Consider the following 23,885-nt stretch of genomic DNA (forward strand, 5'->3'; position numbering starts at 1 on the left):
TGCGGTCTAACTTCTTGAGTTCTTTGTATATTTTGGATATAAGGCCTCTATCTGTTGTAGGATTGGTAAAGATCTTTTCCCAATCTGTTGGTTGCCGTTTTGTCCTAACCACAGTGTCCTTTGCCTTACAGAAGCTTTGCAGTTTTATGAGATCCCATTTGTCGATTCTTGATCTTAGAGCGTAAGCCATTGGTGTTTTGTTCAGGAAATTTTTTCCAGTGCCTATGTGTTCCAGATGCTTCCCTAGTTTTTCTTCTATTAGTTTGAGTGTGTCTGGTTTGATGTGGAGGTCCTTGATCCACTTGGACTTAAGCTTTGTACAGGGTGATAAGCATGGATCGATCTGCATTCTTCTACATGTTGCCCTCCAGTTGAACCAGCAGCAGTTTTAAACAATAGGAAGTGGTGTATTCCTGGGTGAAAGTGGTGCGAGACAGTTAAGCTGCCTTCATGATGTTGGGGTCATAGGACCTTTTTATTTTGTTACTTGGCAATCTTCATACTTTTCATTTTAGAGCTTGAGATGGCTACTTTTGTTTCTAATATTTACCAAATTTTGCAGAGTGAAATTTTGGTTCTTCAGGTCTTCAGAGCCAAGCTAATAACTACACAGGTTAAGTAGAGAGATTTCTTTCCCCTTCCCTCCTTTCCTTTCCTTCCCTTCCCTTCCCTTCCCTTCCCTTCCCTTCCCTTCCCTTCCCTTCCCTTCCCTTCCCTTCCCTTCCCTTCCCTTCCCTTCCCCTCCCCCTCCCTTCCCTTCCCTTCCCTTCCCTTCCCTTCCCTTCCCTTCCCTTCCCTTTCCTTTCCTTTCCTTTCTTTTCCTTTCCTTTTCTTCAGTGCCCAGTGAAGGGCAGGATCTGGGGTCAGGTTAGAGATCAACTCTAACCTGTAAGTCCTAGCAGGTGAAAGAAGTGAGGGTTTGGGTGTTCAATAAGTGGGTTAACTATTTATAACTTCTCCAGGAGGCTGCCGCTCTATGAATTCTGTTCCCTATTTTCGCCTGACCTTGGCTGCCAGTTCCCAGAGCGCCATGGAAGTGGAAGATTGCCATGCGCTCCGGCAACGCACTATGATGGCAGCAGGGCAGTATGAAGGTGAAAGGACTACCAGCTGGAAAGCCAGTGGGTAGCAGAGTTAGTCTGAACAGGCCTGTCTCTGCTGGGTCTCACACCGTGCTTTTCACAGTCACCACTGCCATGTGATGTGAGTCAGGCATCCGTAGTGTGTGTGTGATGGGTGCACTTGGATAAAGGTGCAGGGAAGAGGAGAGTATCAGGGAATGGAGAACAGAAGCCTTGCCTGGTAGGGAACTTGGGGAAGAAAGCTAGCATGGCACGTGCTGCTGTTAAGGGTACACTGGGAATTTGAAATACCCTCTGAAGGCATTAAACACATGTCTTACTAAACTTCTATTAGGAAAGTAAGATTATGCTTCTGTACTGTTAGGGCAACAGAGAAGGATTTCCTTTTGCAATAGTTTTTTTCTGATGTTTTTGCTGAAGTTTCTTAAGTAGACAAGCAGAAAAGACATAATTGAATCCATGCATTTCCCATTTGGGACTCAGACTCACCTAAGTGTTTTAGGCATGGGCCAGGGATATCCTAAGAAACAGGGTTGCTATTCTCTAGCTAAATTGTCCTTTCTTCTATGATGTTGAGCAAACTGAGGCCCTTGTGGATGTTAAGCTCAGGCTCTACCATTGAGCAGCCAAATCTTACTTCTCCTGCATTGTTTTGATGGCTTTGCTTATCTGTTTCTTCTAAGCTAATTTTCTCCCTGTTGTCTTTGTGCACCTAGGTATGGCACAGTCACAAGGCTGGGTGCGAAGATGCTTCAAGGCCTTTTGCAAAGGCTTCTTTGTGGCGGTGCCTGTGGCAGTCACTTTCTTGGATCGGGTGGTCTGTGTGGCTCGAGTGGAGGGATCGTCGATGCAGGTGAGAAGGAGTTGAGCTCTCTCCTGGAAAGTGTGTGTGCTCCATCCTTTCTCAAGCACTAGAGATAAGAGCTCGCCTTAGTATTTCTGTGTTAGGACCTGAAAGGTTTTACAAAACTATTGAAACTGAAATTTCATCTTCCTGAGTTTCTTTAAAAGCCCTTCTGATACACTACTATTATAATCAGAGTGATTAGAATGAACTATCAAATAGGTCTCTGGGTCTGTGTACTTTGATTTTTCTGTGAATTCCAAGTGGAGACTCAAAGAAAATTTACTAAATGGCATCATTTTCTGTGACTATGACTACATTTAAACAGCTCTTTAAGACAAAATTAGCTGGGTGGTGGTGGTGCATGCCTTTAATCCCAACACTCAAGAGGCAGAGGCAGGTAGATCTTTGTGAGTTCAAGGCCAGTCCAGTCTACACAGAGAGAGACAGAGTATCGAGATAGCCAGGTTACACAAAGAAACCCTGTTTCAAACAAAAACCAAAACAAAACCCAACAAAAACCTACCACCAGCAAAAAAGATGAAATTATAGTACAGTTGCACATTTGTTTAGGTATGATTCAGTTACTCATTAACATACAGTTTCAGTTTGTAGGAAAGTCTGTGTAACTGATTCCAGCCATCCTAGTATGCTTTCTAAGTTGAGTTATTGATTAAAATACATTTAAAATGTTTTAATTATTGTGTGTGTTCAAGTATGCACATGCTATAGTGCATATGTAGAGGTCAGTAGCTAATTTTAGAGAGTATGGGTTTGTTTGTGTTTCAGGTTGAATTCTTGAGCTTAGCTCAGCAAGCATTTTTATCTGCTTAGTCATCTTGTCAACCCACTTTGATTAAAAGTATTAAATGCACTTTAGAGTAAAAGAGCTTGGAAGTGGAGATTTCCAAAAAATTATGTACAAATCGTTTTGTGGAAAGAGAAGATCTTATTAAAGAACTATTGTTTACAAGCTGTTACGTGAGTAGGATTATGCAGCTAAGCAGCACTTGCACTTTGTAACAGGATTTTCTTGGTTGTCACCAGCATGTATTAAGTTCATGCATTGTGCTGCATAGCCCTGTAAAACAGATACATAAAGTGAATATATAGGTTTTCTAGAGATCATGATTATGCAGAGTAATCCAGTTAGGTTTTTCCTTTTCTTTTTCTTAGAGACAGTTAAAGCACCAGTTTTAGGGGATGTGGATGTACTTCATCATAATTATGGTGTTGAAAATCAGACTTCTTCCTCTGTGTGAGAGTCAGGGAGGTAAGGAAAGACTGTTAGGTAGGGGCCTCTGGGGGAAGCCAATGGGACAGCTATGTTGGCTTTCATTTTAGAGGTCCCCCTCTTCTTGGTCAGATGACCTTGACCTCAAACTATACCTACAAGGTTCCTTCTACAGCAGGTCACTAGCTCAGAGTAAACTGGGCTACTGATTTGAATGCAAAACATTTTTTAATGCAGAGATACAGCAACCTACGAAGAATATGGTTTATAGGCACATGCCTTTGTTTACGAATACAGCTCAATCCATTTAAAAAGGCTTGGAATTTGTTTTTCTTATCTCTTCAGTTTCCAATTCCTAGCAGCCTTGTCTTAGCGTCAGTCCTCAGGGGGATAACATTGGAGATTTGCTTTGTAGAGCTTTTGAGTCAGATTTATCATTTAAGACTAAAGCTGGCTTCTCCACAGCCTACCAAATCCCTTTTTGGAGCTCTAGGATCTTTTAGTAACAACCAGATTAATAATGATTTTCTTCAATATCCTCATTGATCTTTTGCTACCACTATCAATAGAAAGGACTTTTTTATACAATACAGGACCACCTTACTTTGGATCTAATGATATTTTAGGAGATTATGTGGCAATCATAGTATCCCAATCATCATACTTTTGGCTTAACACATTCCTACTGAGAACATATAGTTATGGTATGTGGGGAGAGCCAAAAGCATTCATTAAAATATATAAAGTATGATTCTTGTTCACAAGATATTGATTGTTTTATGGAAGAAAAAAGTTTGTCCCTAGTGAGGAAGGCAAGGAAGAAAGTGTTAAGTCATGTTATTCCCTACTGTTAGTAGGCGTGCATAGATATACTTGAATCTGCAGATACATTAATACCTTTTGTGTTATTCCTAGTTCTACTCCTAACAAGTCAAATTTATTACCTTAGAATTTGTCTGGTACAGAATGTCAAATCCTCCTGGTTACAGCTTATAGGAAAAAAGTTTGAATTTACCTAGGTCTGCAAATTCACTGGAGGGTTTAGTATGCAACCATGAGAGGAGCAGCAACATGGCAGCTGTCATAGAGAACTGGGAGCAGTGGCAAGTACAGTGATGTGCTCAGCCTTCTCTCTGATGCTGTATTCTACTTTGGTCTATGTCTCTGCTTGGTTCTTTCACACCTGCCATCCGTAACAGGATACAAAGGGTGCTGGCCACTCCCATGCTTTTAAAAGCCCAGGTCTGTCACCACTACTGTTGCTTATAATTTCAGCTAGAAGTAGCTGAGGGTAGGGGAAACTGTGATTGATTCAAGTTCTACCAAATGCTCTTAGATATATATAGTTCAACTTTGACCATCAGGGTGAGTGTTATGATTGATCTAGCCTTGGGTAATTGCACTCTACTCATCTATAGCTATATTGAGTGATCTGTAAGAGAATAAGCACTTCCATTTTTTTGACAGCTTCTGTATAGCCCTGCCTGTGAATCCTGGAACTCACTATGTAGATCAGGCCTGCCTCTGTCTCCCAGGTGCTAGAATTAAAGATATGTACTACCAAAACTGGCCAGAGCATCCATTTAGGTCACATTATGCTGTGATGATTGAGAGTGATGTACAGGTGACATTTCCTAGTGGAATGGACCCTGTTTTCAGGTGCAAGTAGAATGTATTCTGTGGACAGACAGGAAAATACATCGGGTTCCATATCTTCTCAATTTCCGACGAACTCTGGTTGACAGCTTATTTAATTTGCAGGTACATTAGATACCTCTAAGTCATACCTACAACTGTTTGAGCAGAAATTTACATTGAATTAATTTAATCACTAAATAGAAACTGTTTACTGTATTTGAAGACATTATTATTAGTCACAGCTATGATGAACTGAACAGGTCTACATCCTGGGGTTCAGTAGACTTTTCAAAATTAGAATAAAATCATGCCTTTAAATTTCTCTACTCATGGGGAAGCTCTAGATGTCCTGGTGGATCCTATAAGAAACTATCTTGATTTTTCATGGGTTTTTGTTGTTGCTGTTGAGGCTCGAAGCTTTCATCTGGTATAAGGCTTTGGTTGGTTCCATGAAGAAGGGAACTCTGGATGGCCAAGAAGTTCTTATATTAAAAATATGAAAGTAAGACAAAGAAATAAAAGACAAGAAAGAAAACCATGGCAAAGAGAGAAGAAAGCAAATGACAGAGGTGTAAAGGTCAGCTGATTGATAGGGAATGATGGAGGAAATTAGCATGTAGCATGGGTCAGGGCAGAGGATCAGCCAGGGACTTAGACAGAGATGTGCTACTCTTGAGACTGATAGGACTCTGTGTATGACAGTCCTCCCTCCCTGGGTTTATTCCCTTGAGGCTTGACACATGACACACGCCTGCTGTGTGTTTGTGTGCATCAGTTCTGAGGAGGCTCGTGTAACCACTGATTCTGCATTGCAATGTTCATTGACAAATTGGTGCCATTTGGAATTAATATGGTGTAAATCACTGGTTTTAGAAATCTGGTATAAGGTACTGTGGTGGTTTGAATGAAAACAAGCATGATAGGCCCAAAGGGAAGTGGCACTGTTGGGAGATGTGGCCTTGTTGGAGTAGATGTAGTCTTGTTAGAGGAAGTGTGTCTCTGGGAGTGGGGCTTAAGGTCTCAATTGCTCAAGCCAGAACCAGTGTTTCACTCTCTTCCTGCTGCCTGGGTTCCAGATGTAGAACACTCAGCTCCTTCTCCAGCACAGTATCTGCCTGCTTCCCAGCATGATACTTATGGACTAAATCTCTGAACTGTAAGCCTGACCCAATTAAAGGATTTTCTTTGTAAGAGTTGTTGGCAGCTGCCGCTGCAGAGAGCCTGTGGGCAGCACCCCACGAGCGAACTTGAGCCTCGGGACCACAGGTAAGACCAACTTTTCTGCTGCAAGAAAGCTGCCTGGTGAGCTTGGGACACACGGAAGCAGAATTCCTCTAGGACCGGGCACGTTCTGTGTTTACCGGAAGTCCCACACCCGCGGATCCCGGCCCGCAGCAGCTCTCTGCTCCCAGACCCGGTGAGAGAGAGACCCAACCGCCTGGTCAGGTGGGCACTCCTGAGGCTGCAGAGCGGAAGAGACCACCAACACTGCTCACCCCTGCCCACATCCCTGGCCCAAGAGGAAACTGTATAAGGCCTCTGGGCTCCCGTGGGGGAGGGCCCAGGAGCGGCAGGACCCCTGCCTGAGACACCGCCGGAACGTGAAGGAAACAGACCAGATAAACAGTTCTCTGCACCCAAATCCCGTGGGAGGGAGAGCTAAACCTTCAGAGAGGCAGACAAGCCTGGGAAACCAGAAGAGACTGCTCTCTGCACACACATCTCGGACGCCAGAGGAAAAAGCCAAAGACCATCTGGAACTCTGGTGCACTGAAGCTCCCGGAAGGGGCAGCACAGGTCTTCCTGGTTGCTGCCGCTGCAGAGAGCCCGTGGGCAGCACCCCGAGAGCGAACTTGAGCCTCGGGACCACAGGTAAGACCAAATTTTCTGCTGCAAGAAAGCTGCCTGGTGAACTCAAGACACAGGCCCACAGGAACAGCTGAAGACCTGTAGAGAGGAAAAACTACACGCCCGAAAGCAGAACACTCTGTCCCCATAACTGACTGAAAGAGAGGAAAACAGGTCTACAGCACTCCTGACACACAGGCTTATAGGACAGTCTAGCCACTGTCAGAAATAGCAGAACAAAGTAACACTAGAGATAATCTGATGGCGAGAGGCAAGCACAGGAACCCAAGCAACAGAAACCAAGACTACATGGCACCATCGGAGCCCAATTCTTCCACCAAAACAAACATGGAATATCCAAACACACCAGAAAAGCAAGATCTAGTTTCAAAATCATTTTTGATCATGATGCTGGAGGACTTCAAGAAAGACGTGAAGAACTCCCTTAGAGAACAAGTAGAAGCCTACAGAGAGGAATCGCAAAAATGCCTGAAAGAATTCCAGGAAAACATAAATAAACAAGTAGAAGCCCATAGAGAGGAGACACAAAAATCCCTGAAAGAATTCCAGGAAAACATAAATAAACAAATAGAAGCCCATAGAGAGGAGACACAAAAATCCCTGAAAGAATTCCAGGAAAACACAATCAAACAGTTGAAGGAATTAAAAATGGAAATAGAAGCAATCAAGAAAGAACACATGGAAACAACCCTGGATATAGAAAACCAAAAGAAGAGACAAGGAGCTGTAGATACAAGCTTCACCAACAGAATACAAGAGATGGAAGAGAGAATCTCAGGAGCAGAAGATTCCATAGAAATCATTGACTCAACTGTCAAAGATAATGTAAAGCAGAAAAAGCTACTGGTCCAAAACATACAGGAAATCCAGGACTCAATGAGAAGATCAAACCTAAGGATAATAGGTATAGAAGAGAGTGAAGACTCCCAGCTCAAAGGACCAGTAAATATCTTCAACAAAATCATAGAAGAAAACTTCCCTAACCTAAAAAAAGAGATACCCATAGGCATACAAGAAGCCTACAGAACTCCAAATAGATTGGACCAGAAAAGAAACACCTCCCGTCACATAATTGTCAAAACACCAAACGCACAAAATAAAGAAAGAATATTAAAAGCAGTAAGGGAAAAAGGTCAAGTAACATATAAAGGCAGACCTATCAGAATCACACCAGACTTCTCGCCAGAAACTATGAAGGCCAGAAGATCCTGGACTGATGTCATACAGACCCTAAGAGAACACAAATGCCAGCCCAGGTTACTGTATCCAGCAAAACTCTCAATTAACATTGATGGAGAAACCAAGATATTCCATGACAAAACCAAATTTACACAATATCTTTCTACAAATCCAGCACTACAAAGGATAATAAAGGGTAAAGCCCAACATAAGGAGGCAAGCTATACCCTAGAAGAAGCAAGAAACTAATCGTCTTGGCAACAAAACAAAGAGAATGAAAGCACACAAACATAACCTCACATCCAAATATGAATATAACGGGAAGCAATAATCACTATTCCTTAATATCTCTCAGTATCAATGGCCTCAACTCCCCAATAAAAAGACATAGATTAACAAACTGGATACGCAACGAGGACCCTGCATTCTGCTGCCTACAGGAAACACACCTCAGAGACAAAGACAGACACTACCTCAGAGTGAAAGGCTGGAAAACAACTTTCCAAGCAAATGGTCAGAAGAAGCAAGCTGGAGTAGCCATTCTAATATCAAATAAAATCAATTTCCAACTAAAAGTCATCAAAAAAGATAAGGAAGGACACTTCATATTCATCAAAGGAAAAATCCACCAAGATGAACTCTCAATCCTAAATATCTATGCCCCAAATACAAGGGCCCCTACATACGTAAAAGAAACCTTACTAAAGCTCAAAACACACATTGCACCTCACACAATAATAGTGGGAGATTTCAACACCCCACTCTTATCAATGGACAGATCATGGAAACAGAAATTAAACAGTGATGTCGACAGACTAAGAGAACTCATGAGCCAAATGGACTTAACGGATATTTATAGAACATTCTATCCTAAAGCAAAAGGATATACCTTCTTTTCAGGTCCTCATGGTACTTTCTCCAAAATTGACCATATAATTGGTCAAAAAACGGGCCTGAACAGGTACAGAAAGATAGAAATAATCCCATGCGTGCTATCGGACCACCACGGCCTAAAACTGGTCTTCAATAAAAATAAGGGAAGAATGCCCACATATACGTGGAAATTGAACAATGCTCTACTCAATGATAACCTGGTCAAGGAAGAAATAAAGAAAGAAATTAAAAACTTTTTAGAATTTAATGAAAATTAAGGTACAACATACCCAAATTTATGGGACACAATGAAAGCTGTGCTAAGAGGAAAACTCATAGCGCTGAGTGCCTGCAGAAAGAAACAGGAAAGAGCATATGTCAGCAGCTTGACAGCACACCTAAAAGCTCTAGAACAAAAAGAAGCAAATACACCCAGGAGGAGTAGAAGGCAGGAAATAATCAAACTCAGAGCTGAAATCAACCAAGTAGAAACAAAAAGGACCATAGAAAGAATCAACAGAACCAAAAGTTGGTTCTTTGAGAAAATCAACAAGATAGATAAACCCTCAGCCAGACTAACGAGAGGACACAGAGAGTGCGTCCAAATTAACAAAATCAGAAATGAAAAGGGAGACATAACTACAGATTCAGAGGAAATTCAAAAAATCATCAGATCTTAGTATAAAAACCTATATTCAACAAAACTTGAAAATCTGCAGGAAATGGACAATTTCCTAGACAGATACCAGGTATCGAAGTTAAATCAGGAACAGATAAACCAGTTAAACAACCCCATAACTCCTAAGGAAATAGAAGCAGTCATTAAAGGTCTCCCAACCAAAAAGAGCCCAGATCCAGACGGGTTTAGTGCAGAATTCTATCAAACCTTCATAGAAGACCTCATACCAATATTATCCAAACTATTCCACAAAATTGAAACAGATGGAGCACTACCGAATTCCTTCTACGAAGACACAATTACTCTTATACCTAAACCACACAAAGACACAACAAAGAAAGAGAACTTCAGACCAATTTCCCTTATGAATATCGATGCAAAAATACTCAATAAAATTCTGGCAAACCGAATTCAAGAGCACATCAAAACAATCATCCACCATGATCAAGTAGGCTTCATCCCAGGCATGCAGGGATGGTTTAATATACGGAAAACCATCAACGTGATCCATTATATAAACAAACTGAAAGAACAGAACCACATGATCATTTCATTAGATGCTGAGAAAGCATTTGACAAATTCAACACCCCTTCATGATAAAAGTCCTGGAAAGAATAGGAATTCAAGGCCCATACCTAAACATAGTAAAAGCCATATACAGCAAACCAGTTGCTAACATTAAACTAAATGGAGAGAAACTTGAAGCAATCCCACTAAAATCAGGGACTAGACAAGGCTGCCCACTCTCTCCCTACTTATTCAATATAGTTCTTGAAGTTCTAGCCAGAGCAATCAGACAACAAAAGGAGATCAAGGGGATACAGATCGGAAAAGAAGAGGTCAAAATATCACTATTTGCAGATGACATGATAGTATATTTAAGTGATCCCAAAAGTTCCACCAGAGAACTACTAAAGCTGATAAACAACTTCAGCAAAGTGGCTGGGTATAAAATTAACTCAAATAAATCAGTTGCCTTCCTCTATACAAAAGAGAAACAAGCCGAGAAAGAAATTAGGGAAACAACACCCTTCATAATAGACCCAAATAATATAAAGTACCTCGATGTGACTTTAACCAAGCAAGTAAAAGATCTGTACAATAAGAACTTCAAGACACTGAGGAAAGAAATTGAAGAAGACCTCAGAAGATGGAAAGATCTCCCATGCTCATGGATTGGCAGGATTAATTTAGTAAAAATGGCCATTTTACCAAAAGCAATCTACAGATTCAATGCAATCCCCATCAAAATACCAATCCAATTCTTCAAAGAGTTAGACAGAACAATTTGCAAATTCATCTGGAATAACAAAAAACCCAGGATAGCTAAAGCTATCCTCAACAATAAAAGGACTTCAGGGGGAATCACTATCCCTGAACTCAAGCAGTATTACAGAGCAATAGTGATAAAAACTGCATGGTATTGGTACAGAGACAGACAGATAGACCAATGGAATAGAATTGAAGACCCAGAAATGAACCCACACACCTATGGTCACTTGATTTTTGACAAAGGAGCCAAAACCATCCAATGGAAAAAAGATAGCATTTTCAGCAAATGGTGCTGGTTCAACTGGAGGGCAACATGTAGAAGAATGCAGATCGATCCATGCTTATCACCCTGTACAAAGCTTAAGTCCAAGTGGATCAAGGACCTCCACATCAAACCAGACACACTCAAACTAATAGAAGAAAAACTAGGGAAGCATCTGGAACACATGGGCACTGGAAAAAATTTCCTGAACAAAACACCAATGGCTTATGCTCTAAGATCAAGAATCGACAAATGGGATCTCATAAAACTGCAAAGCTTCTGTAAGGCAAAGGACACTGTGGTTAGGACAAAACGGCAACCAACAGATTGGGAAAAGATCTTTACCAATCCTACAACAGATAGAGGCCTTATATCCAAAATATACAAAGAACTCAAGAAGTTAGACCGCAGGGAAACAAATAACCCTATTAAAAAATGGGGTTCAGAGCTAAACAAAGAATTCACAGCTGAGGAATGCCGAATGGCTGAGAAACACCTAAAGAAATGTTCAACATCTTTAGTCATAAGGGAAATGCAAATCAAAACAACCCTGAGATTTCACCTCACACCAGTGAGAATGGCTAAGATCAAAAACTCAGGTGACAGCAGATGCTGGCGAAGATGTGGAGAAAGAGGAACACTCCTCCATTGTTGGTGGGATTGCAGACTGGTAAAACCATTCTGGAAATCAGTCTGGAGGTTCCTCAGAAAATTGGACATTGAACTGCCTGAGGATCCAGCTATACCTCTCTTGGGCATATACCCAAAAGATGCCTCAACATATAAAAGAGACACGTGCTCCACTATGTTCATCGCAGCCTTATTTATAATAGCCAGAAAATGGAAAGAACCCAGATGCCCTTCAACAGAGGAATGGATACAGAAAATGTGGTATATCTACACAATGGAATATTACTCAGCTATCAAAAACAACGAGTTTATGAAATTCGTAGGCAAATGGTTGGAACTGGAAAATATCATCCTGAGTGAGCTAACCCAATCACAGAAAGACATACCTGGTATGCACTCATTGATAAGTGGCTATTAGCCCAAATGCTTGAATTACCCTAGATGCCTAGAACAAATGAAACTCAAGACGGATGATCAAAATGTGAATGCTTCACTCCTTCTTTAAATGAGGAAAAAGAATACCCTTGGCAGGGAAGGGAGAGGCAAAGATTAAAACAGAGACTGAAGGAACACCCATTCCGAGCCTGCCCCACATGTGGCCCATACATATACAGCCACCCAATTAGACAAGATGGATGAAGCAAAGTAGTGCAGACCGCCAGGAGCCGGATATAGATCGCTCCTGAGAGACACAGCCAGAATACAGCAAATACAGAGGCGAATGCCAGCAGCAAACCACTGAACTGAGAATAGGTCCCCCGTTGAAGGAATCAGAGAAAGAACTGGAAGAGCTTGAAGGGGCTAGAGACCCCAAAAGTACAACAATGTCAAGCAACCAGAGCTTCCAGGGACTAAGCCACTACCTAAAGACTATACATGGACTGACCCTGGACTCTGACCCCATAGGTAGCAATGAATATCCTAGTAAGAGCACCAGTGGAAGGGGAAGCCCTGGGTCCTGCTAAGACTGAACCCCCAGTGAACTAGACTATGGGGGGAGGGCGGCAATGGGGGGAGGGTTGGGAGGAAACACCCATAAGGAAGGGGAGGGGGGAGGGGGATGTTTGCCCGGAAACCGGGAAAGGGAACAACACTTGAAATGTATATAAGAAATACTCAAGTTAATAAAAAAAAAAAAAAGAGTTGTTGGCATAAATTGTTAGAGGTCCTCTGAGCACATTGTCTAGCTCTGGGCTCACTCTTGGTCTGGAGGAGCCTTGTTGGACTCAAAAAACACCCTGCTTCTGCATGGAAAGTAGCTTAGAACCTGACCAATCCCACCCTAGTTGGATCTGCCTGCCATCGCAGTTGGATCCAACTAGGATACAGTCTTCAGAGTGGGGTCTGCCTGAGGCACAGCCAGCAGTGTCTGGTATCCTGACCTTAATTGTTTGACCCACAGCCCCTCACACTTTCTGGAGAAGTTCTGCTGCCATCAGGATCATCCAGCCCACACCAGGGAAAACCAGGTGCTTAAAGGACAGTCTAAGAACACAATCAACAAATCCCAGGGCAATATGGTACTACCACCACAGCCCCACTATCCTGATACAACAAATCCTGGATATCCTAATGAAATTGAAACATAAGAAGAGGATCTTAAATCCAGTCTTACAAAGATGATAGAGTCCTTCAAAGTGGGCATAAATAAATTCCCTTGAACTATAGGAAAATACATTCAAGTAGGTAGAGAGACATTAAAAGAAGAAGCAAATAAATATAAAAAAATACAGGAAAATACAAATAGGTGAAGGATAGAAATAAAACTGTCTATGATCTAAAAAGGGAAATAGAAACAATAAAGAAAACACAACTTCAGATAATCCTGGAGATGGAAAACCTAGGTAAGAGAACAAGAACTACAGACACAGGCATCAACAACAGAATATAGGAGATGGAAGAGAAACTCTTCAGGTATAAAAGCTATGATAGCAGATGTCAATATATCAATCAAAAGATGTGAAATCTAAAAAGCTCATGATACAGAACATCTAGGAAATTTAAGGACACTATAAAAAGATCTTCAACACAATTCTTGAAGAAAAATTTCCTAGCCTAAATAAAGAGATGCCTATAAAGATATAAGAAGCTTATACAACACCAAAGATATTGGACTAGAAAAGAAAATCTTCCCATCAAATAATGATCAAAACACTAAATATACAGAACAAAGAAAGACTTTTACTAGCAGCAAGAGAAAAAAGGCCAATTAATTTATAAAGGCAGACCTATCAGAATTATACCTGATTTCTCTTTTGAGACTAAAAGCTAGAAGGGCCTGGGCAGAAATTGTGCAGCCCCTAAGACAGTACAGATGTCAGCCCAGGCTATCATAGTGAGCAAAAATTTCAATTACCATAGATTCAGAAAACAAGATATTCTATGGCAAAACCAAATTTAAACAATATCTTTCCACTAACTCAGCCTTACAGAGGATACTAGAAGGAAAAATCCAACACAATGATGCTAGCTACTCTCAAGAAAACACAAGAAATAAATAATTTCACACCATTAAAATCAATAGAACAGAAGCATACATGCACACACATTCAACCACCACCAACATCAATATAACAAGAAGTAACAATCATTGTCATTAATATCTCACAATATCAATGAACTTAATTCCCCAATGTAAAAAGATAACAAGCTAACAGAATGGATGTGTAAACAGAATCCATCATTCTGCTGTGTAAAAGAAACACATTTCAGCAACAAAGATAGTTATTATCTCAGTATAAAGGGCTGAAAAACAGTTTTCCAAGCAAACAGACCAAAGAAAATAGCCATTCTAATATCTAATAAAATAGACTTTAAACCGAAAGTAATCAAAAAAGACAGATAAGGACACTTCATACTCATCAAAGAAAAACAAATCTATGAAGAGGACATTCTGAATTCTGAAGATCTGTGCCCATTCATAAAAGAATCATTACCAAATCATAAATCATGCATCAAATTCAACAAATTAATAGTGGGAGACTCTTACTAATTGACAAGTCATTGCAACAAAAAGTAAAATGAAATAAAATAACTAACAGAGGTTATGAGTCAAATATTCCTAACAGATATCTATAGAATATATCACCCAAACACAAAAGCATATATATATACCTTTATTTCAAAACCTCATGGAATCTTTTCCAAAATTGACCATATAATTGGTCACAAAGCAGGCCTCAGCAGATACAAGAAGATTGAAATAACCCCATGCATCTTATCAGATCACCATGGATTAAAGCTAGGCTTGAACAGCAACAGAAACAACAGAAAGCCTACATATTCATGGAAAGTGAACAACTCTCAACTCAAAAGCCACTGGGTCGGGGAAGAAATACAGAAAGAGATTAAAGACTTTCTAGAACTCAATGAAAATGAGGACACAATGTACCCAAACTTATGGGACACTATGATGGCAGTGTTAATTGGAAAGTTCATAGCACTAACTACCCTCATGAAAATTCCCATACTAGCAAATTAGAAGGACACCTGAAGTCTCTAGGAACAACAACAACAACAACAACAGTAACAACAACAACAACCACCACCAAGAAGCAAAGAGGCCCAGGAGGAGTAGACAGCAGGAAATATTCAAGCTCAAGGCTGAAATCAATCTATTAGAAACACAGAGAACAATACAAAGAATCAAGAAAACCAAGAGCTGGTTCTTTGAGAAAATCAATAAGATATACAAAACTCTTAGCCAGATTAACTAAAAGTTACAGAAACAGTATCCACATTAACAAAATCAGAAATGAGAAGGGAGACATAACAATGGACACTGAGGAAATTCAAAGAATCAATAGATCTTAATTCAAAAGCCTCTACTCCAGAAAATTGGAAAATCTAAATGAAATAGATGATTTTCTATATACATACTAATTACTTAAAGTTAAATCAAGATCAGGTAAACTATCTGAATAGTCCTCTAATCCTTAAGAAAATAGATGCAGTCATTAAAAGTCTCTTAACCAAAAAAAGCCCTGATCCAAATGCTTTTAGTTTGTCATTGTACCAGACTTTCAAAGAAGATCTAATGCCTATACTCCTCAAACTATTCCACAAAATAGAAACAGAAGAAACATTGCTAAACTTGTTCTATGAGGCCACAGTTACCTGTTATCTCAACTATGCAAAGACTCAACAAAGAGAATTTCAGACCATTTTCCCTTATGAACATTGGTGCAAGAATCATCAATAAAATCCTGGCAAACAGAATCCAAGAACATATCAAAGACATCATCTACCATGATCAAGTAGGCTTTATCCCAGGGATTTAGGGAGGTTCAATATATGAAAATCCATGAACATAATCCACTATATAAACAAACTGAAAGAAAAAAAAATCCCGTGATCACCCCACTAGATGCCAAAAAATTTTTTTTTGACAAAATCCAACACTCTTTCATGATAAAAGTCTTTGAGAGAGCAGGGATACAAGATGTATACCTAAACAAAATACAGGCAATGAACAGCAAGTCAATAGTCAACATGAAATTAAATGGAGAAAGACTTAAAGCTAAAATTGTCCCCACTAAAATTGGGGAAAAGACAAGGCTGTTTACTCTTCCCCTATCTCTTCAATATAGTATTTGAAGTTCTAGCTAGAACAATAAGACCACTAAAGAAGATCAAGGGGCTACACATTGGAAAGGAAGAATTCAAGGTATCTCTATTCACAGATGATATGATAGGGACCCCTAAAATTATATATCAGAGAATTCCTACAGCTGATAAACACCTTCAGCAAAATGGCTGCACACAAAATTAACTCAAATTAATCAGTAGCCCTCCTCTACACAAGTGATAAATGGTCTGAGAAGGAAGTTAGAGAGACAGTACCCTACTCAGTAGTCACAAATAATATAAAATTTGGTGTAACTCTAACCAAGAAAGTGAAAGAATTGTATGACAAGAACTTCAAGTCTCTGAAGAAAGAAATTGAGGAAGACCTCAGAAGATGAAAACATTTCTCATACTTCTGGAGCAGTAGGACTTAAAATGGCCATCTTACCAAAAACATTACAACACAATTCTTTACAGATCTTAGAATGATTTTTAACTTCATATGAAAAAAATAAAAAAAAAAACCCTGGATACCTAAAATAATCCTGAGCAGTAGAAGAACTCATGTAGGTATCATTATCCCTTACTTCAAGCTATACTACAGAGCAATAGTAATAAAAACGGCATGGTATTGATATAGAAACAGACAGACAGATCAATGGGATCAAATCAAAGACCCAGAAATAAACCTATAGTAATAAAAACTGTGTGGTACTGATATAGAAACAGACAGATCAATGGGATGAAATCAAATACCCAGAAGTAAACCTATGCACATTTGGACATTTGGAATTTGACAATGAAGCATATACCATACAATGGAAAAAGGAGAGCATCTTCAATAAATAGTGCTGGTCTAAGTTGATATCTGCAAATAGAAGAATGCAAATAAATCCATATTTATTACCCTGCACAAAACTCAAGTCCAAGTGGATCAAAGACTTCAACATAAAACCAGATACACTAAATCTGAGAGAACAGAAAGTGGGGAAAAGCTTTGAAGTCATTGGTACAGGAGACAGATTCCTAAACAGAGCACCAATGGCTTAGGCACTAAGATCAAGAATTAATAAATAGGGGCTGGGGATTTAGCTCAGTGGTAGAGCGCTTACCTAGGAAGCGCAAGGCCCTGGGTTCGGTCCCCAGCTCCGAAAAAAAGAACCAAAAAAAAAAAAAAAGAATTAATAAATAGCATCTAATGAGTATACAAAAAAAAAAAAACTTCTGTAAGGCAAAGGACACCTTCATTTGGTCAAAATGATAGCCTACAGATTGAGAAAAGATCTTCACTAATACTAACAGATGGCTAATATCCAAAATATATAAGGAACTCAAGAAAAAGTTAGACATGAACAATCCAAATAGTCCAATTAAAAAATGGGGTACAGAGCTAAACAGAAAATTCTGAACAGTGGAGTCTTGAGTGGCTGCAAAGCACCCAAAGAAATGTTCAAGATCCTTAGTCATCAGAGAAATGCAAATCAAAACAACTCTTAGATTCCACCTTATATCTGTTAGAATGGCTAACTCACAGGAGAGCATATGCTAGTGAGGTTGCAGAGCAAGGGGAATACTCCTCCATTGCTGGTGGGAGTAAAACTTGTACAACCACTCTGGAAATCAATTTGTTGGTTTCTCAGAAGATTGGGAATAGTTCTACCTCAAGACCTAGCTATACTCCTCTGGACATATACCCAAAAGATGATTTACCACCGCATAAAGACATTTGCTCAACTATAGCAGTTTGATTTGTAATAGCCAGAAACTGGAAATAGCCTAGATGTCCCTCACTGGAGAATGGGTAAAGAAAACGTGGTTCATTCACATATTGGAATACTACTCAGATATTAAAAAGAAGGACAGTATGAAATTTGCAGGCAAATAAACAGAACTAGAAAATATCATCCTGAGTGAGGTGACCTGACCCAAAAGAACATGCTTAGTATATACTCACTTATACATGGATATTAGCTATAAAATACAGTATAATCATGCTGTAATTAACAGACCAAAGAAGCTAAATGACAAGGTGGGCCCCAAGGAGGATGATTGAATCTTTCTCAGAAAGGGAAACAAAATACTTATCTGAGATCAATTGAAGGAAGAAACTGGGAGGAAAAAGGGATGGGCAGGTGAGCCAGGCTAGGGCAAAACATATGTAGAGAGAGCAGAGGAGAGAGAGAGAGGAGATCAGTGGTGGTAGGGAAAAATCTCTGGGATTTACCAGAGACCTGGGATGGTGGGAAGCCCCAGAGGGTCTATATGGGTGACTCTAGCTGAGACTTCTGGCAGTGGGGTATATGGATTCTGATTTGGCCACTTCCTTTAGCCAGGCAGGACTTCCAGTGGAGGGATAAGGACAGCAACCCACCCATAAAACCTTCAGTCCAAAATGTTTCCTTCCTACAAGATGTGCAGGGACAAAAGGGCAGAGACTGAGGGAATGGGCAACTAATGATTGCCTCAAATTGACACCCATCCTGTGGATGAAAACCAATCCCTGACACTATTAATGATACTCTATTATGCTTCCAGACAGGAGCCTAGCATAACTATCCTCTGAAAGGCTCTGCCCAGCAGCCAATAGAAAGAGATATAGAGACTCATACCCAACATTAGATGGAGCATGGGGAGTCTTATAGAAGAGTTGGGAGCAGGGTTAAGGAACTCGAAGAGGACAGGGACTCCACAGGAAGACCCACAGAGTCAACTAACCTGTATCTTTGGGGGCTCCTAGAGACTGAATCACTCAGAGAATATGGTCTGACCTAGGCCCCTTGCACATATGTAGCTGATGAGCAGTTTGATCTCAAACTTTGTTGTTTTGTTTTGAAAAAGGCATATTAATTATCTCTAAATCTTATTATTTTAATTTCTGCTCTGAAAAACTTTAAGTATGATTTAGTGATATCTAATAACATAAAGTAGGAGAATTATATTTAATAATTTATTTCTGTATTTTCAGATATATGATTAATTTTTTCTCAGGAAATATTTTTGGATATAGACAATATTAAAAGGCACTGGTAATGGTATTGAAATACAGTTATTTGACAAATAGCTTTTAAGTATAGAGCACGGTGATAGATACAATGTGTGATAATGAATCAGACACAGGTTCTGCCTTTGTGATGCTTTTACTTTAATAGAGGAAATTCAAGACTTACTAATATAGCATAATGGATAAATACATCTACAGTGGAAGGCATTCACTTGTCAGTCAGTTATTTCGTCAGTATTTATATATCCAGAAATTAGAAGTTGTTGATTTAACAGATCATTATGGAAATTTTAATTTGGATCAGAGTGTTATCTGAAAATTATTCCTTAAGCTTTTTGTTTACATATTCTTATTTACATGAAATTACATATATTTTATTTATCTGTGTGCATGTGTGAGCACATGTGTGTATATGTGTGTAGTGGCACACATGTGCTACAGTGTACTTGTAGAGGTCCGAGGACAACATAGTAGAGTTGGTTGTCTCTTTTTACCATGTGCATCTTTGGACTCAAGCTCAGGATGTCAGGCTTGGAAGCAAGTACCTTTACCTGTTGAGCCATCTCACTGGTTATTCTGGTTTGTTTTTACTCATTTTGATTTATGGTCATCTGGGAAGAAGAAACTTAAGCTGAGAAAATACCTCTATTAGATTAGCCTGTAGGCAAGTCTGTGGGGGCATTTTCTTGTAATGATTTATGCAGAAGGTCTCAGCCTATTATGGGTAGCACCACCCCTGGTCATGGGGTTCTGAGTTTTATAAGAAAGCAGGTTGAACAAGCCAGTAAGCCGCCACTCTCATGGTCTCTGCTTTAGTTCCTGCCCTGATTTCCCTCAATGATGGACTGCAATGAGAAAATACAAGACAAAATAAACACTGTAGCATTCAAGATGAATGTTAAAGAGAAATATAACTAGGACATGACCTATACCATTTTATTTTGGCTACCATATTTTGATGTCAAGATGTCATTGACTTATTTAATGTTCTTGACTCTCATGGGTCTCTGAGTTTAATGTAATCACTATGGGATGTAGATTTAGTTCAGTGACCTCCATGGTGTGGTGACTGTATAGAGGGTCTGCTCTCCTCATGGATGATAGCAAGGCATGGAAGGATGAGAAGAAATACTTAGAAACCTTAAAAGCTATGATCATAGTGCATGCCTGGTGCTCACAGAGGTACACACACACACACACACACACACACACACACACGATATGCACGCCTGGTACTCACAGAGGCTAGAAATTGATTGGGCAAGAGATGTCCTGGAACTGGAGTTACAGACAATTGTGAACTATCATATGTGTTTGGACTCAAATCTGGATTATTTGGAAGATCAGCCAACTCTTTTAACTGTTGAGCCATCTCTCTACCCAACTGATTTTATTGTTTAAAGCCAGTCACATTGCCAAACCCAAAGTCAACCAGCAGAAGCAAAGTTTTTACCTTCAGGAAGCTAAAGAAGAAGGGAATATTGTGAGGTACAAAGTGTAGAGAAATTTTAATTGAACAACATGGTTGCTCTGGCAAGGGATCATATCCAAAGACCTAGATCTGTGTGATCCAGCTGGGATGCAGACAATTCACGTACCTTTAATCCCACTGGCTGGAATATATTCATGCCCTTAGGAAACACCTTTAATCCCAAACAATGACATCCAATTGAGGGGTAGACAAAGTGACAAATTAGTAAAAGATTTGGCATAATGAATCAGAGATAGGATACACCCAACTCACAGGAGAAAAGAAAAGCTATTTAAGAGCAGCACACACACACACACACACACACACACACACACACACACACACACACACATACACACACACAGAAAAGAGGGAGAAGGAGGGAGGGAAGGAGAGAGAGAGAGAGAGAGAGAGAGAGAGAGAGAGAGAGAGAGAAAGAGAAAGAGGAAGAAAGAAAGAAAGAGTGAGTTGAGTTGTCAGTCTGGGAGTCAGTACAGGAAGTTGAGTTCTTCATGAGTTCATACAGTTCAATGCAGATCAGCAGAGGCAGTTGAAGCCAGAGAACAAGAAGGAGCCAGGAGATTAGAACACATTGCCAGAGTTAGTTTGAGGCCAAGTAGAGCAATTCAGTGGGAAGCAGAGAGAAGCCAGATTGAATCAGTCAGCTTGGAGAGGAGTTTGATCTCGAACAGTTGAGTTGAATCAGCCAGCTGGAGTTTATTCAGTAGTAAGCCTCCTAGAGGACAGTTATATCTGGTGAATAAACAATACTTTTACAGCCACTACGACTCTAAAGATACATGTTTAGTGTTAAAGGTCACTTAAAAAGTTATTTTCCTTTGGGCCTACCAAGAAGTTATCCTCATTTTTTATAGATCAATTTGTGAAAAATGGAGGCTGGACTATCTCCTTGTTTTGGATAACTTTAGTTTTCAGATACTTCAAGACCAATTCTATTGCCACCTTAATGTGTGGCCTGTGGCCTGTTTTCAAGTCACTTTGTAACTTGAAGATACATTATGTAAGAAAACCCTAAGGCTGAAACACAGAATGTAATTAAAAAGATTTGTATTCCTACTCTTTTGGCTTTCTGGGATAGCGTTATGGCAATCCCAGATATTCACTCTGAAAAGTAAATTTTGTTGTAAGAACTCTAGGTCTCTCATAAACTCTTATTGACTGTAATGCAGTAGGGAACTTACTTTTAGGATTTCATCTTTGAGAAATAATTATATACTTTTGAAACACTCCATGGTGGATCTTTTCTTAGCTTAGGTTTTCTAGTATTAATTTACAACTCATAACTATCTGAACAGAGGGGAAAGGATTATCAAACAGGGAGAGTCTGGTTAGGTGAAAGTAAGTCATATAAGAAACTATAACTTTAAGGATACAATGGTTGGCTCAATTGAAAACAGTGTTCAGTTTATGACATACTGGATTTTATTTTTCAAATGCAGCTCTGTAGATACAGTCATTTGGATAAGACATCCCCTTAGTGATGCTCGGCACATAATGATTGTGGGTACAAATTACTGGCTAATGACTATTCATGCTGACCTGTTAGTCCCTGTAGTGCACATGAATCACTTCTCCTGCTTGTTGAAAGGTTACCTATGAAAGTAGATGCACTTTTTTTTTCTTACAGAAGCACCATATTACACAACATTAATTTAATTCAGGAAATGAAGACTGATATTTCATATAGTTGAAACTACAGAGGGAATTTATGTAGGTGGAATGCAATTATTCAAATTAGAACTTCAATGACTTACCAAGGCTTTTAGAGCAAAAGAGTGCCCTGGGAATATTTTAATGACCTCACACCAAAGTTTTAGGTTTTATTTGCGTGAGAATGCCTACAGCAGGGTCATTGGCTCTGATAGGAGGTGTGTGCTTTCCACATTTAAAATTAAGATTTAAAGCTTTATAAAGGGATTGAAGTCATTCTGAGTACCATTATCTGACTTTTGCTATAATTGACACACAATTTTTATTTAGCACCCATCTCCCTTTTCCTGTTTTGCATTGCCAGAGGGAAGAACACTCAAAATCATCATTGCATTCTGCCATCTTTCCAGCTTAGACGTCAGAGAGATATTTACGTAAAATGGATTTACAAACTTCGGAATGTGAAAGGAAATAGAGTTAATTCAGCACCTAGGTCTTTATTCATCAATAATACACATTCATTGGCTTGAAATTATCTTGACTTTCAGCTACCTATGTCCAAGCCTGAAGAAACTGGCTTGGAATAAACCTCTTAGTTTCCTACCTAGCTCTGCAGTCATTATCTTATTTCCTGCTGAGCTAAAAATGGAAAGTTCTGTCAAAAAAGTAAGCAAAGAGGACTTTTTTTTTTTTAAATCACATCTCTACTTGGGGAGGGGAACACCCATAAAGAAGGGGAGGGGGGAGGGGGATGTTTGCCCGGAAACCGGGAAAGGGAATAACACTCGAAATGTATATAAGGAATACTCAAGTTAATAAAAAATTTTTTTTAATATACTGAGTCTCAATAAGACTCAGTAGTCATTGTGGTTTTATTCATAACTTTTTCTGATAGTCATAGAAGCTGGATACAGACTCTGAAGGAAAGAGATGCATTGTGATTTATATGCCAGCATCTCTGGGGGTCTTTGGGACTTCCTGCTGAATTTGCTCTTCTGAGATGGTGGGAAGCACACCGCACAGTTCTCCTTCTGTGCAGACCTCATGGCTGAGCTCTGTTGACCCTGTAGAGTTGAAGTGGGGTTTAGTTTGACTAGATTAAGATGATGACTATCAAAATGACATTTATTGTTTGTCCCCACCCCCCCTTACCTTTATTGCCTCCCCCACCCCTACCTCACCCCTCCAGTGGTTCTGGACACAGGATTTTCCATTGCCTCATCTTGCCAATGTGCAACAACAACAAAACTCCCAGGGATGTCACTGTGGTTTTTTTCCTCAGGTCAGGTCCTCAAGATCCTAGCCTCTATGTCTGCGTTCATTCCTATCTGCCTTCTTCCTGTATTTGTTTATTGCATGATGTCTGGGCATTTTTTATTTTAGAGAACACTAGGGAATGTAATTTCTCTGTTGTGGCTTAAGGCTATAAATACTTCTGCCTTCCCTAGCTGTCCTCTGTGATTGCTCATATCAGAGATAATAAAAATGGGCGTGCCTTCTTAGAGAACCCTTAGCAGTCACATGACTGGACTCTGACCAATAAAAAATGGCTGGGAATCTGCCATTTCTTCTGTGGCCCATTAATACCTCTGTGGCACTGTTCTTCTGAACAC

General features: G+C 39.7%; 1 protein-coding gene across 10 annotated transcripts in view; it reads left to right on the forward strand.

The window, feature by feature from the left end:
- Immp2l (inner mitochondrial membrane peptidase subunit 2) overlaps positions 1 to 23,885 on the forward strand; it is an 899,718-nt gene that overhangs the window by 46,718 nt on the left and 829,115 nt on the right. For all 10 annotated transcript variants that reach the window (XM_039078133.2, XM_063261368.1, XM_039078135.2 and 7 more), the window contains one exon: positions 1,799 to 1,935. In XM_039078133.2, the coding sequence (XP_038934061.1) occupies positions 1,801 to 1,935 (135 nt within the window). In that variant the 5' untranslated portion in view covers positions 1,799 to 1,800. The remainder of the gene's footprint in view (positions 1 to 1,798; positions 1,936 to 23,885) is intronic.

This window comes from Rattus norvegicus, chromosome 6 (assembly GCF_036323735.1).
Source record: "Rattus norvegicus strain BN/NHsdMcwi chromosome 6, GRCr8, whole genome shotgun sequence".
Lineage (NCBI taxonomy): Eukaryota > Metazoa > Chordata > Mammalia > Rodentia > Muridae > Rattus > Rattus norvegicus.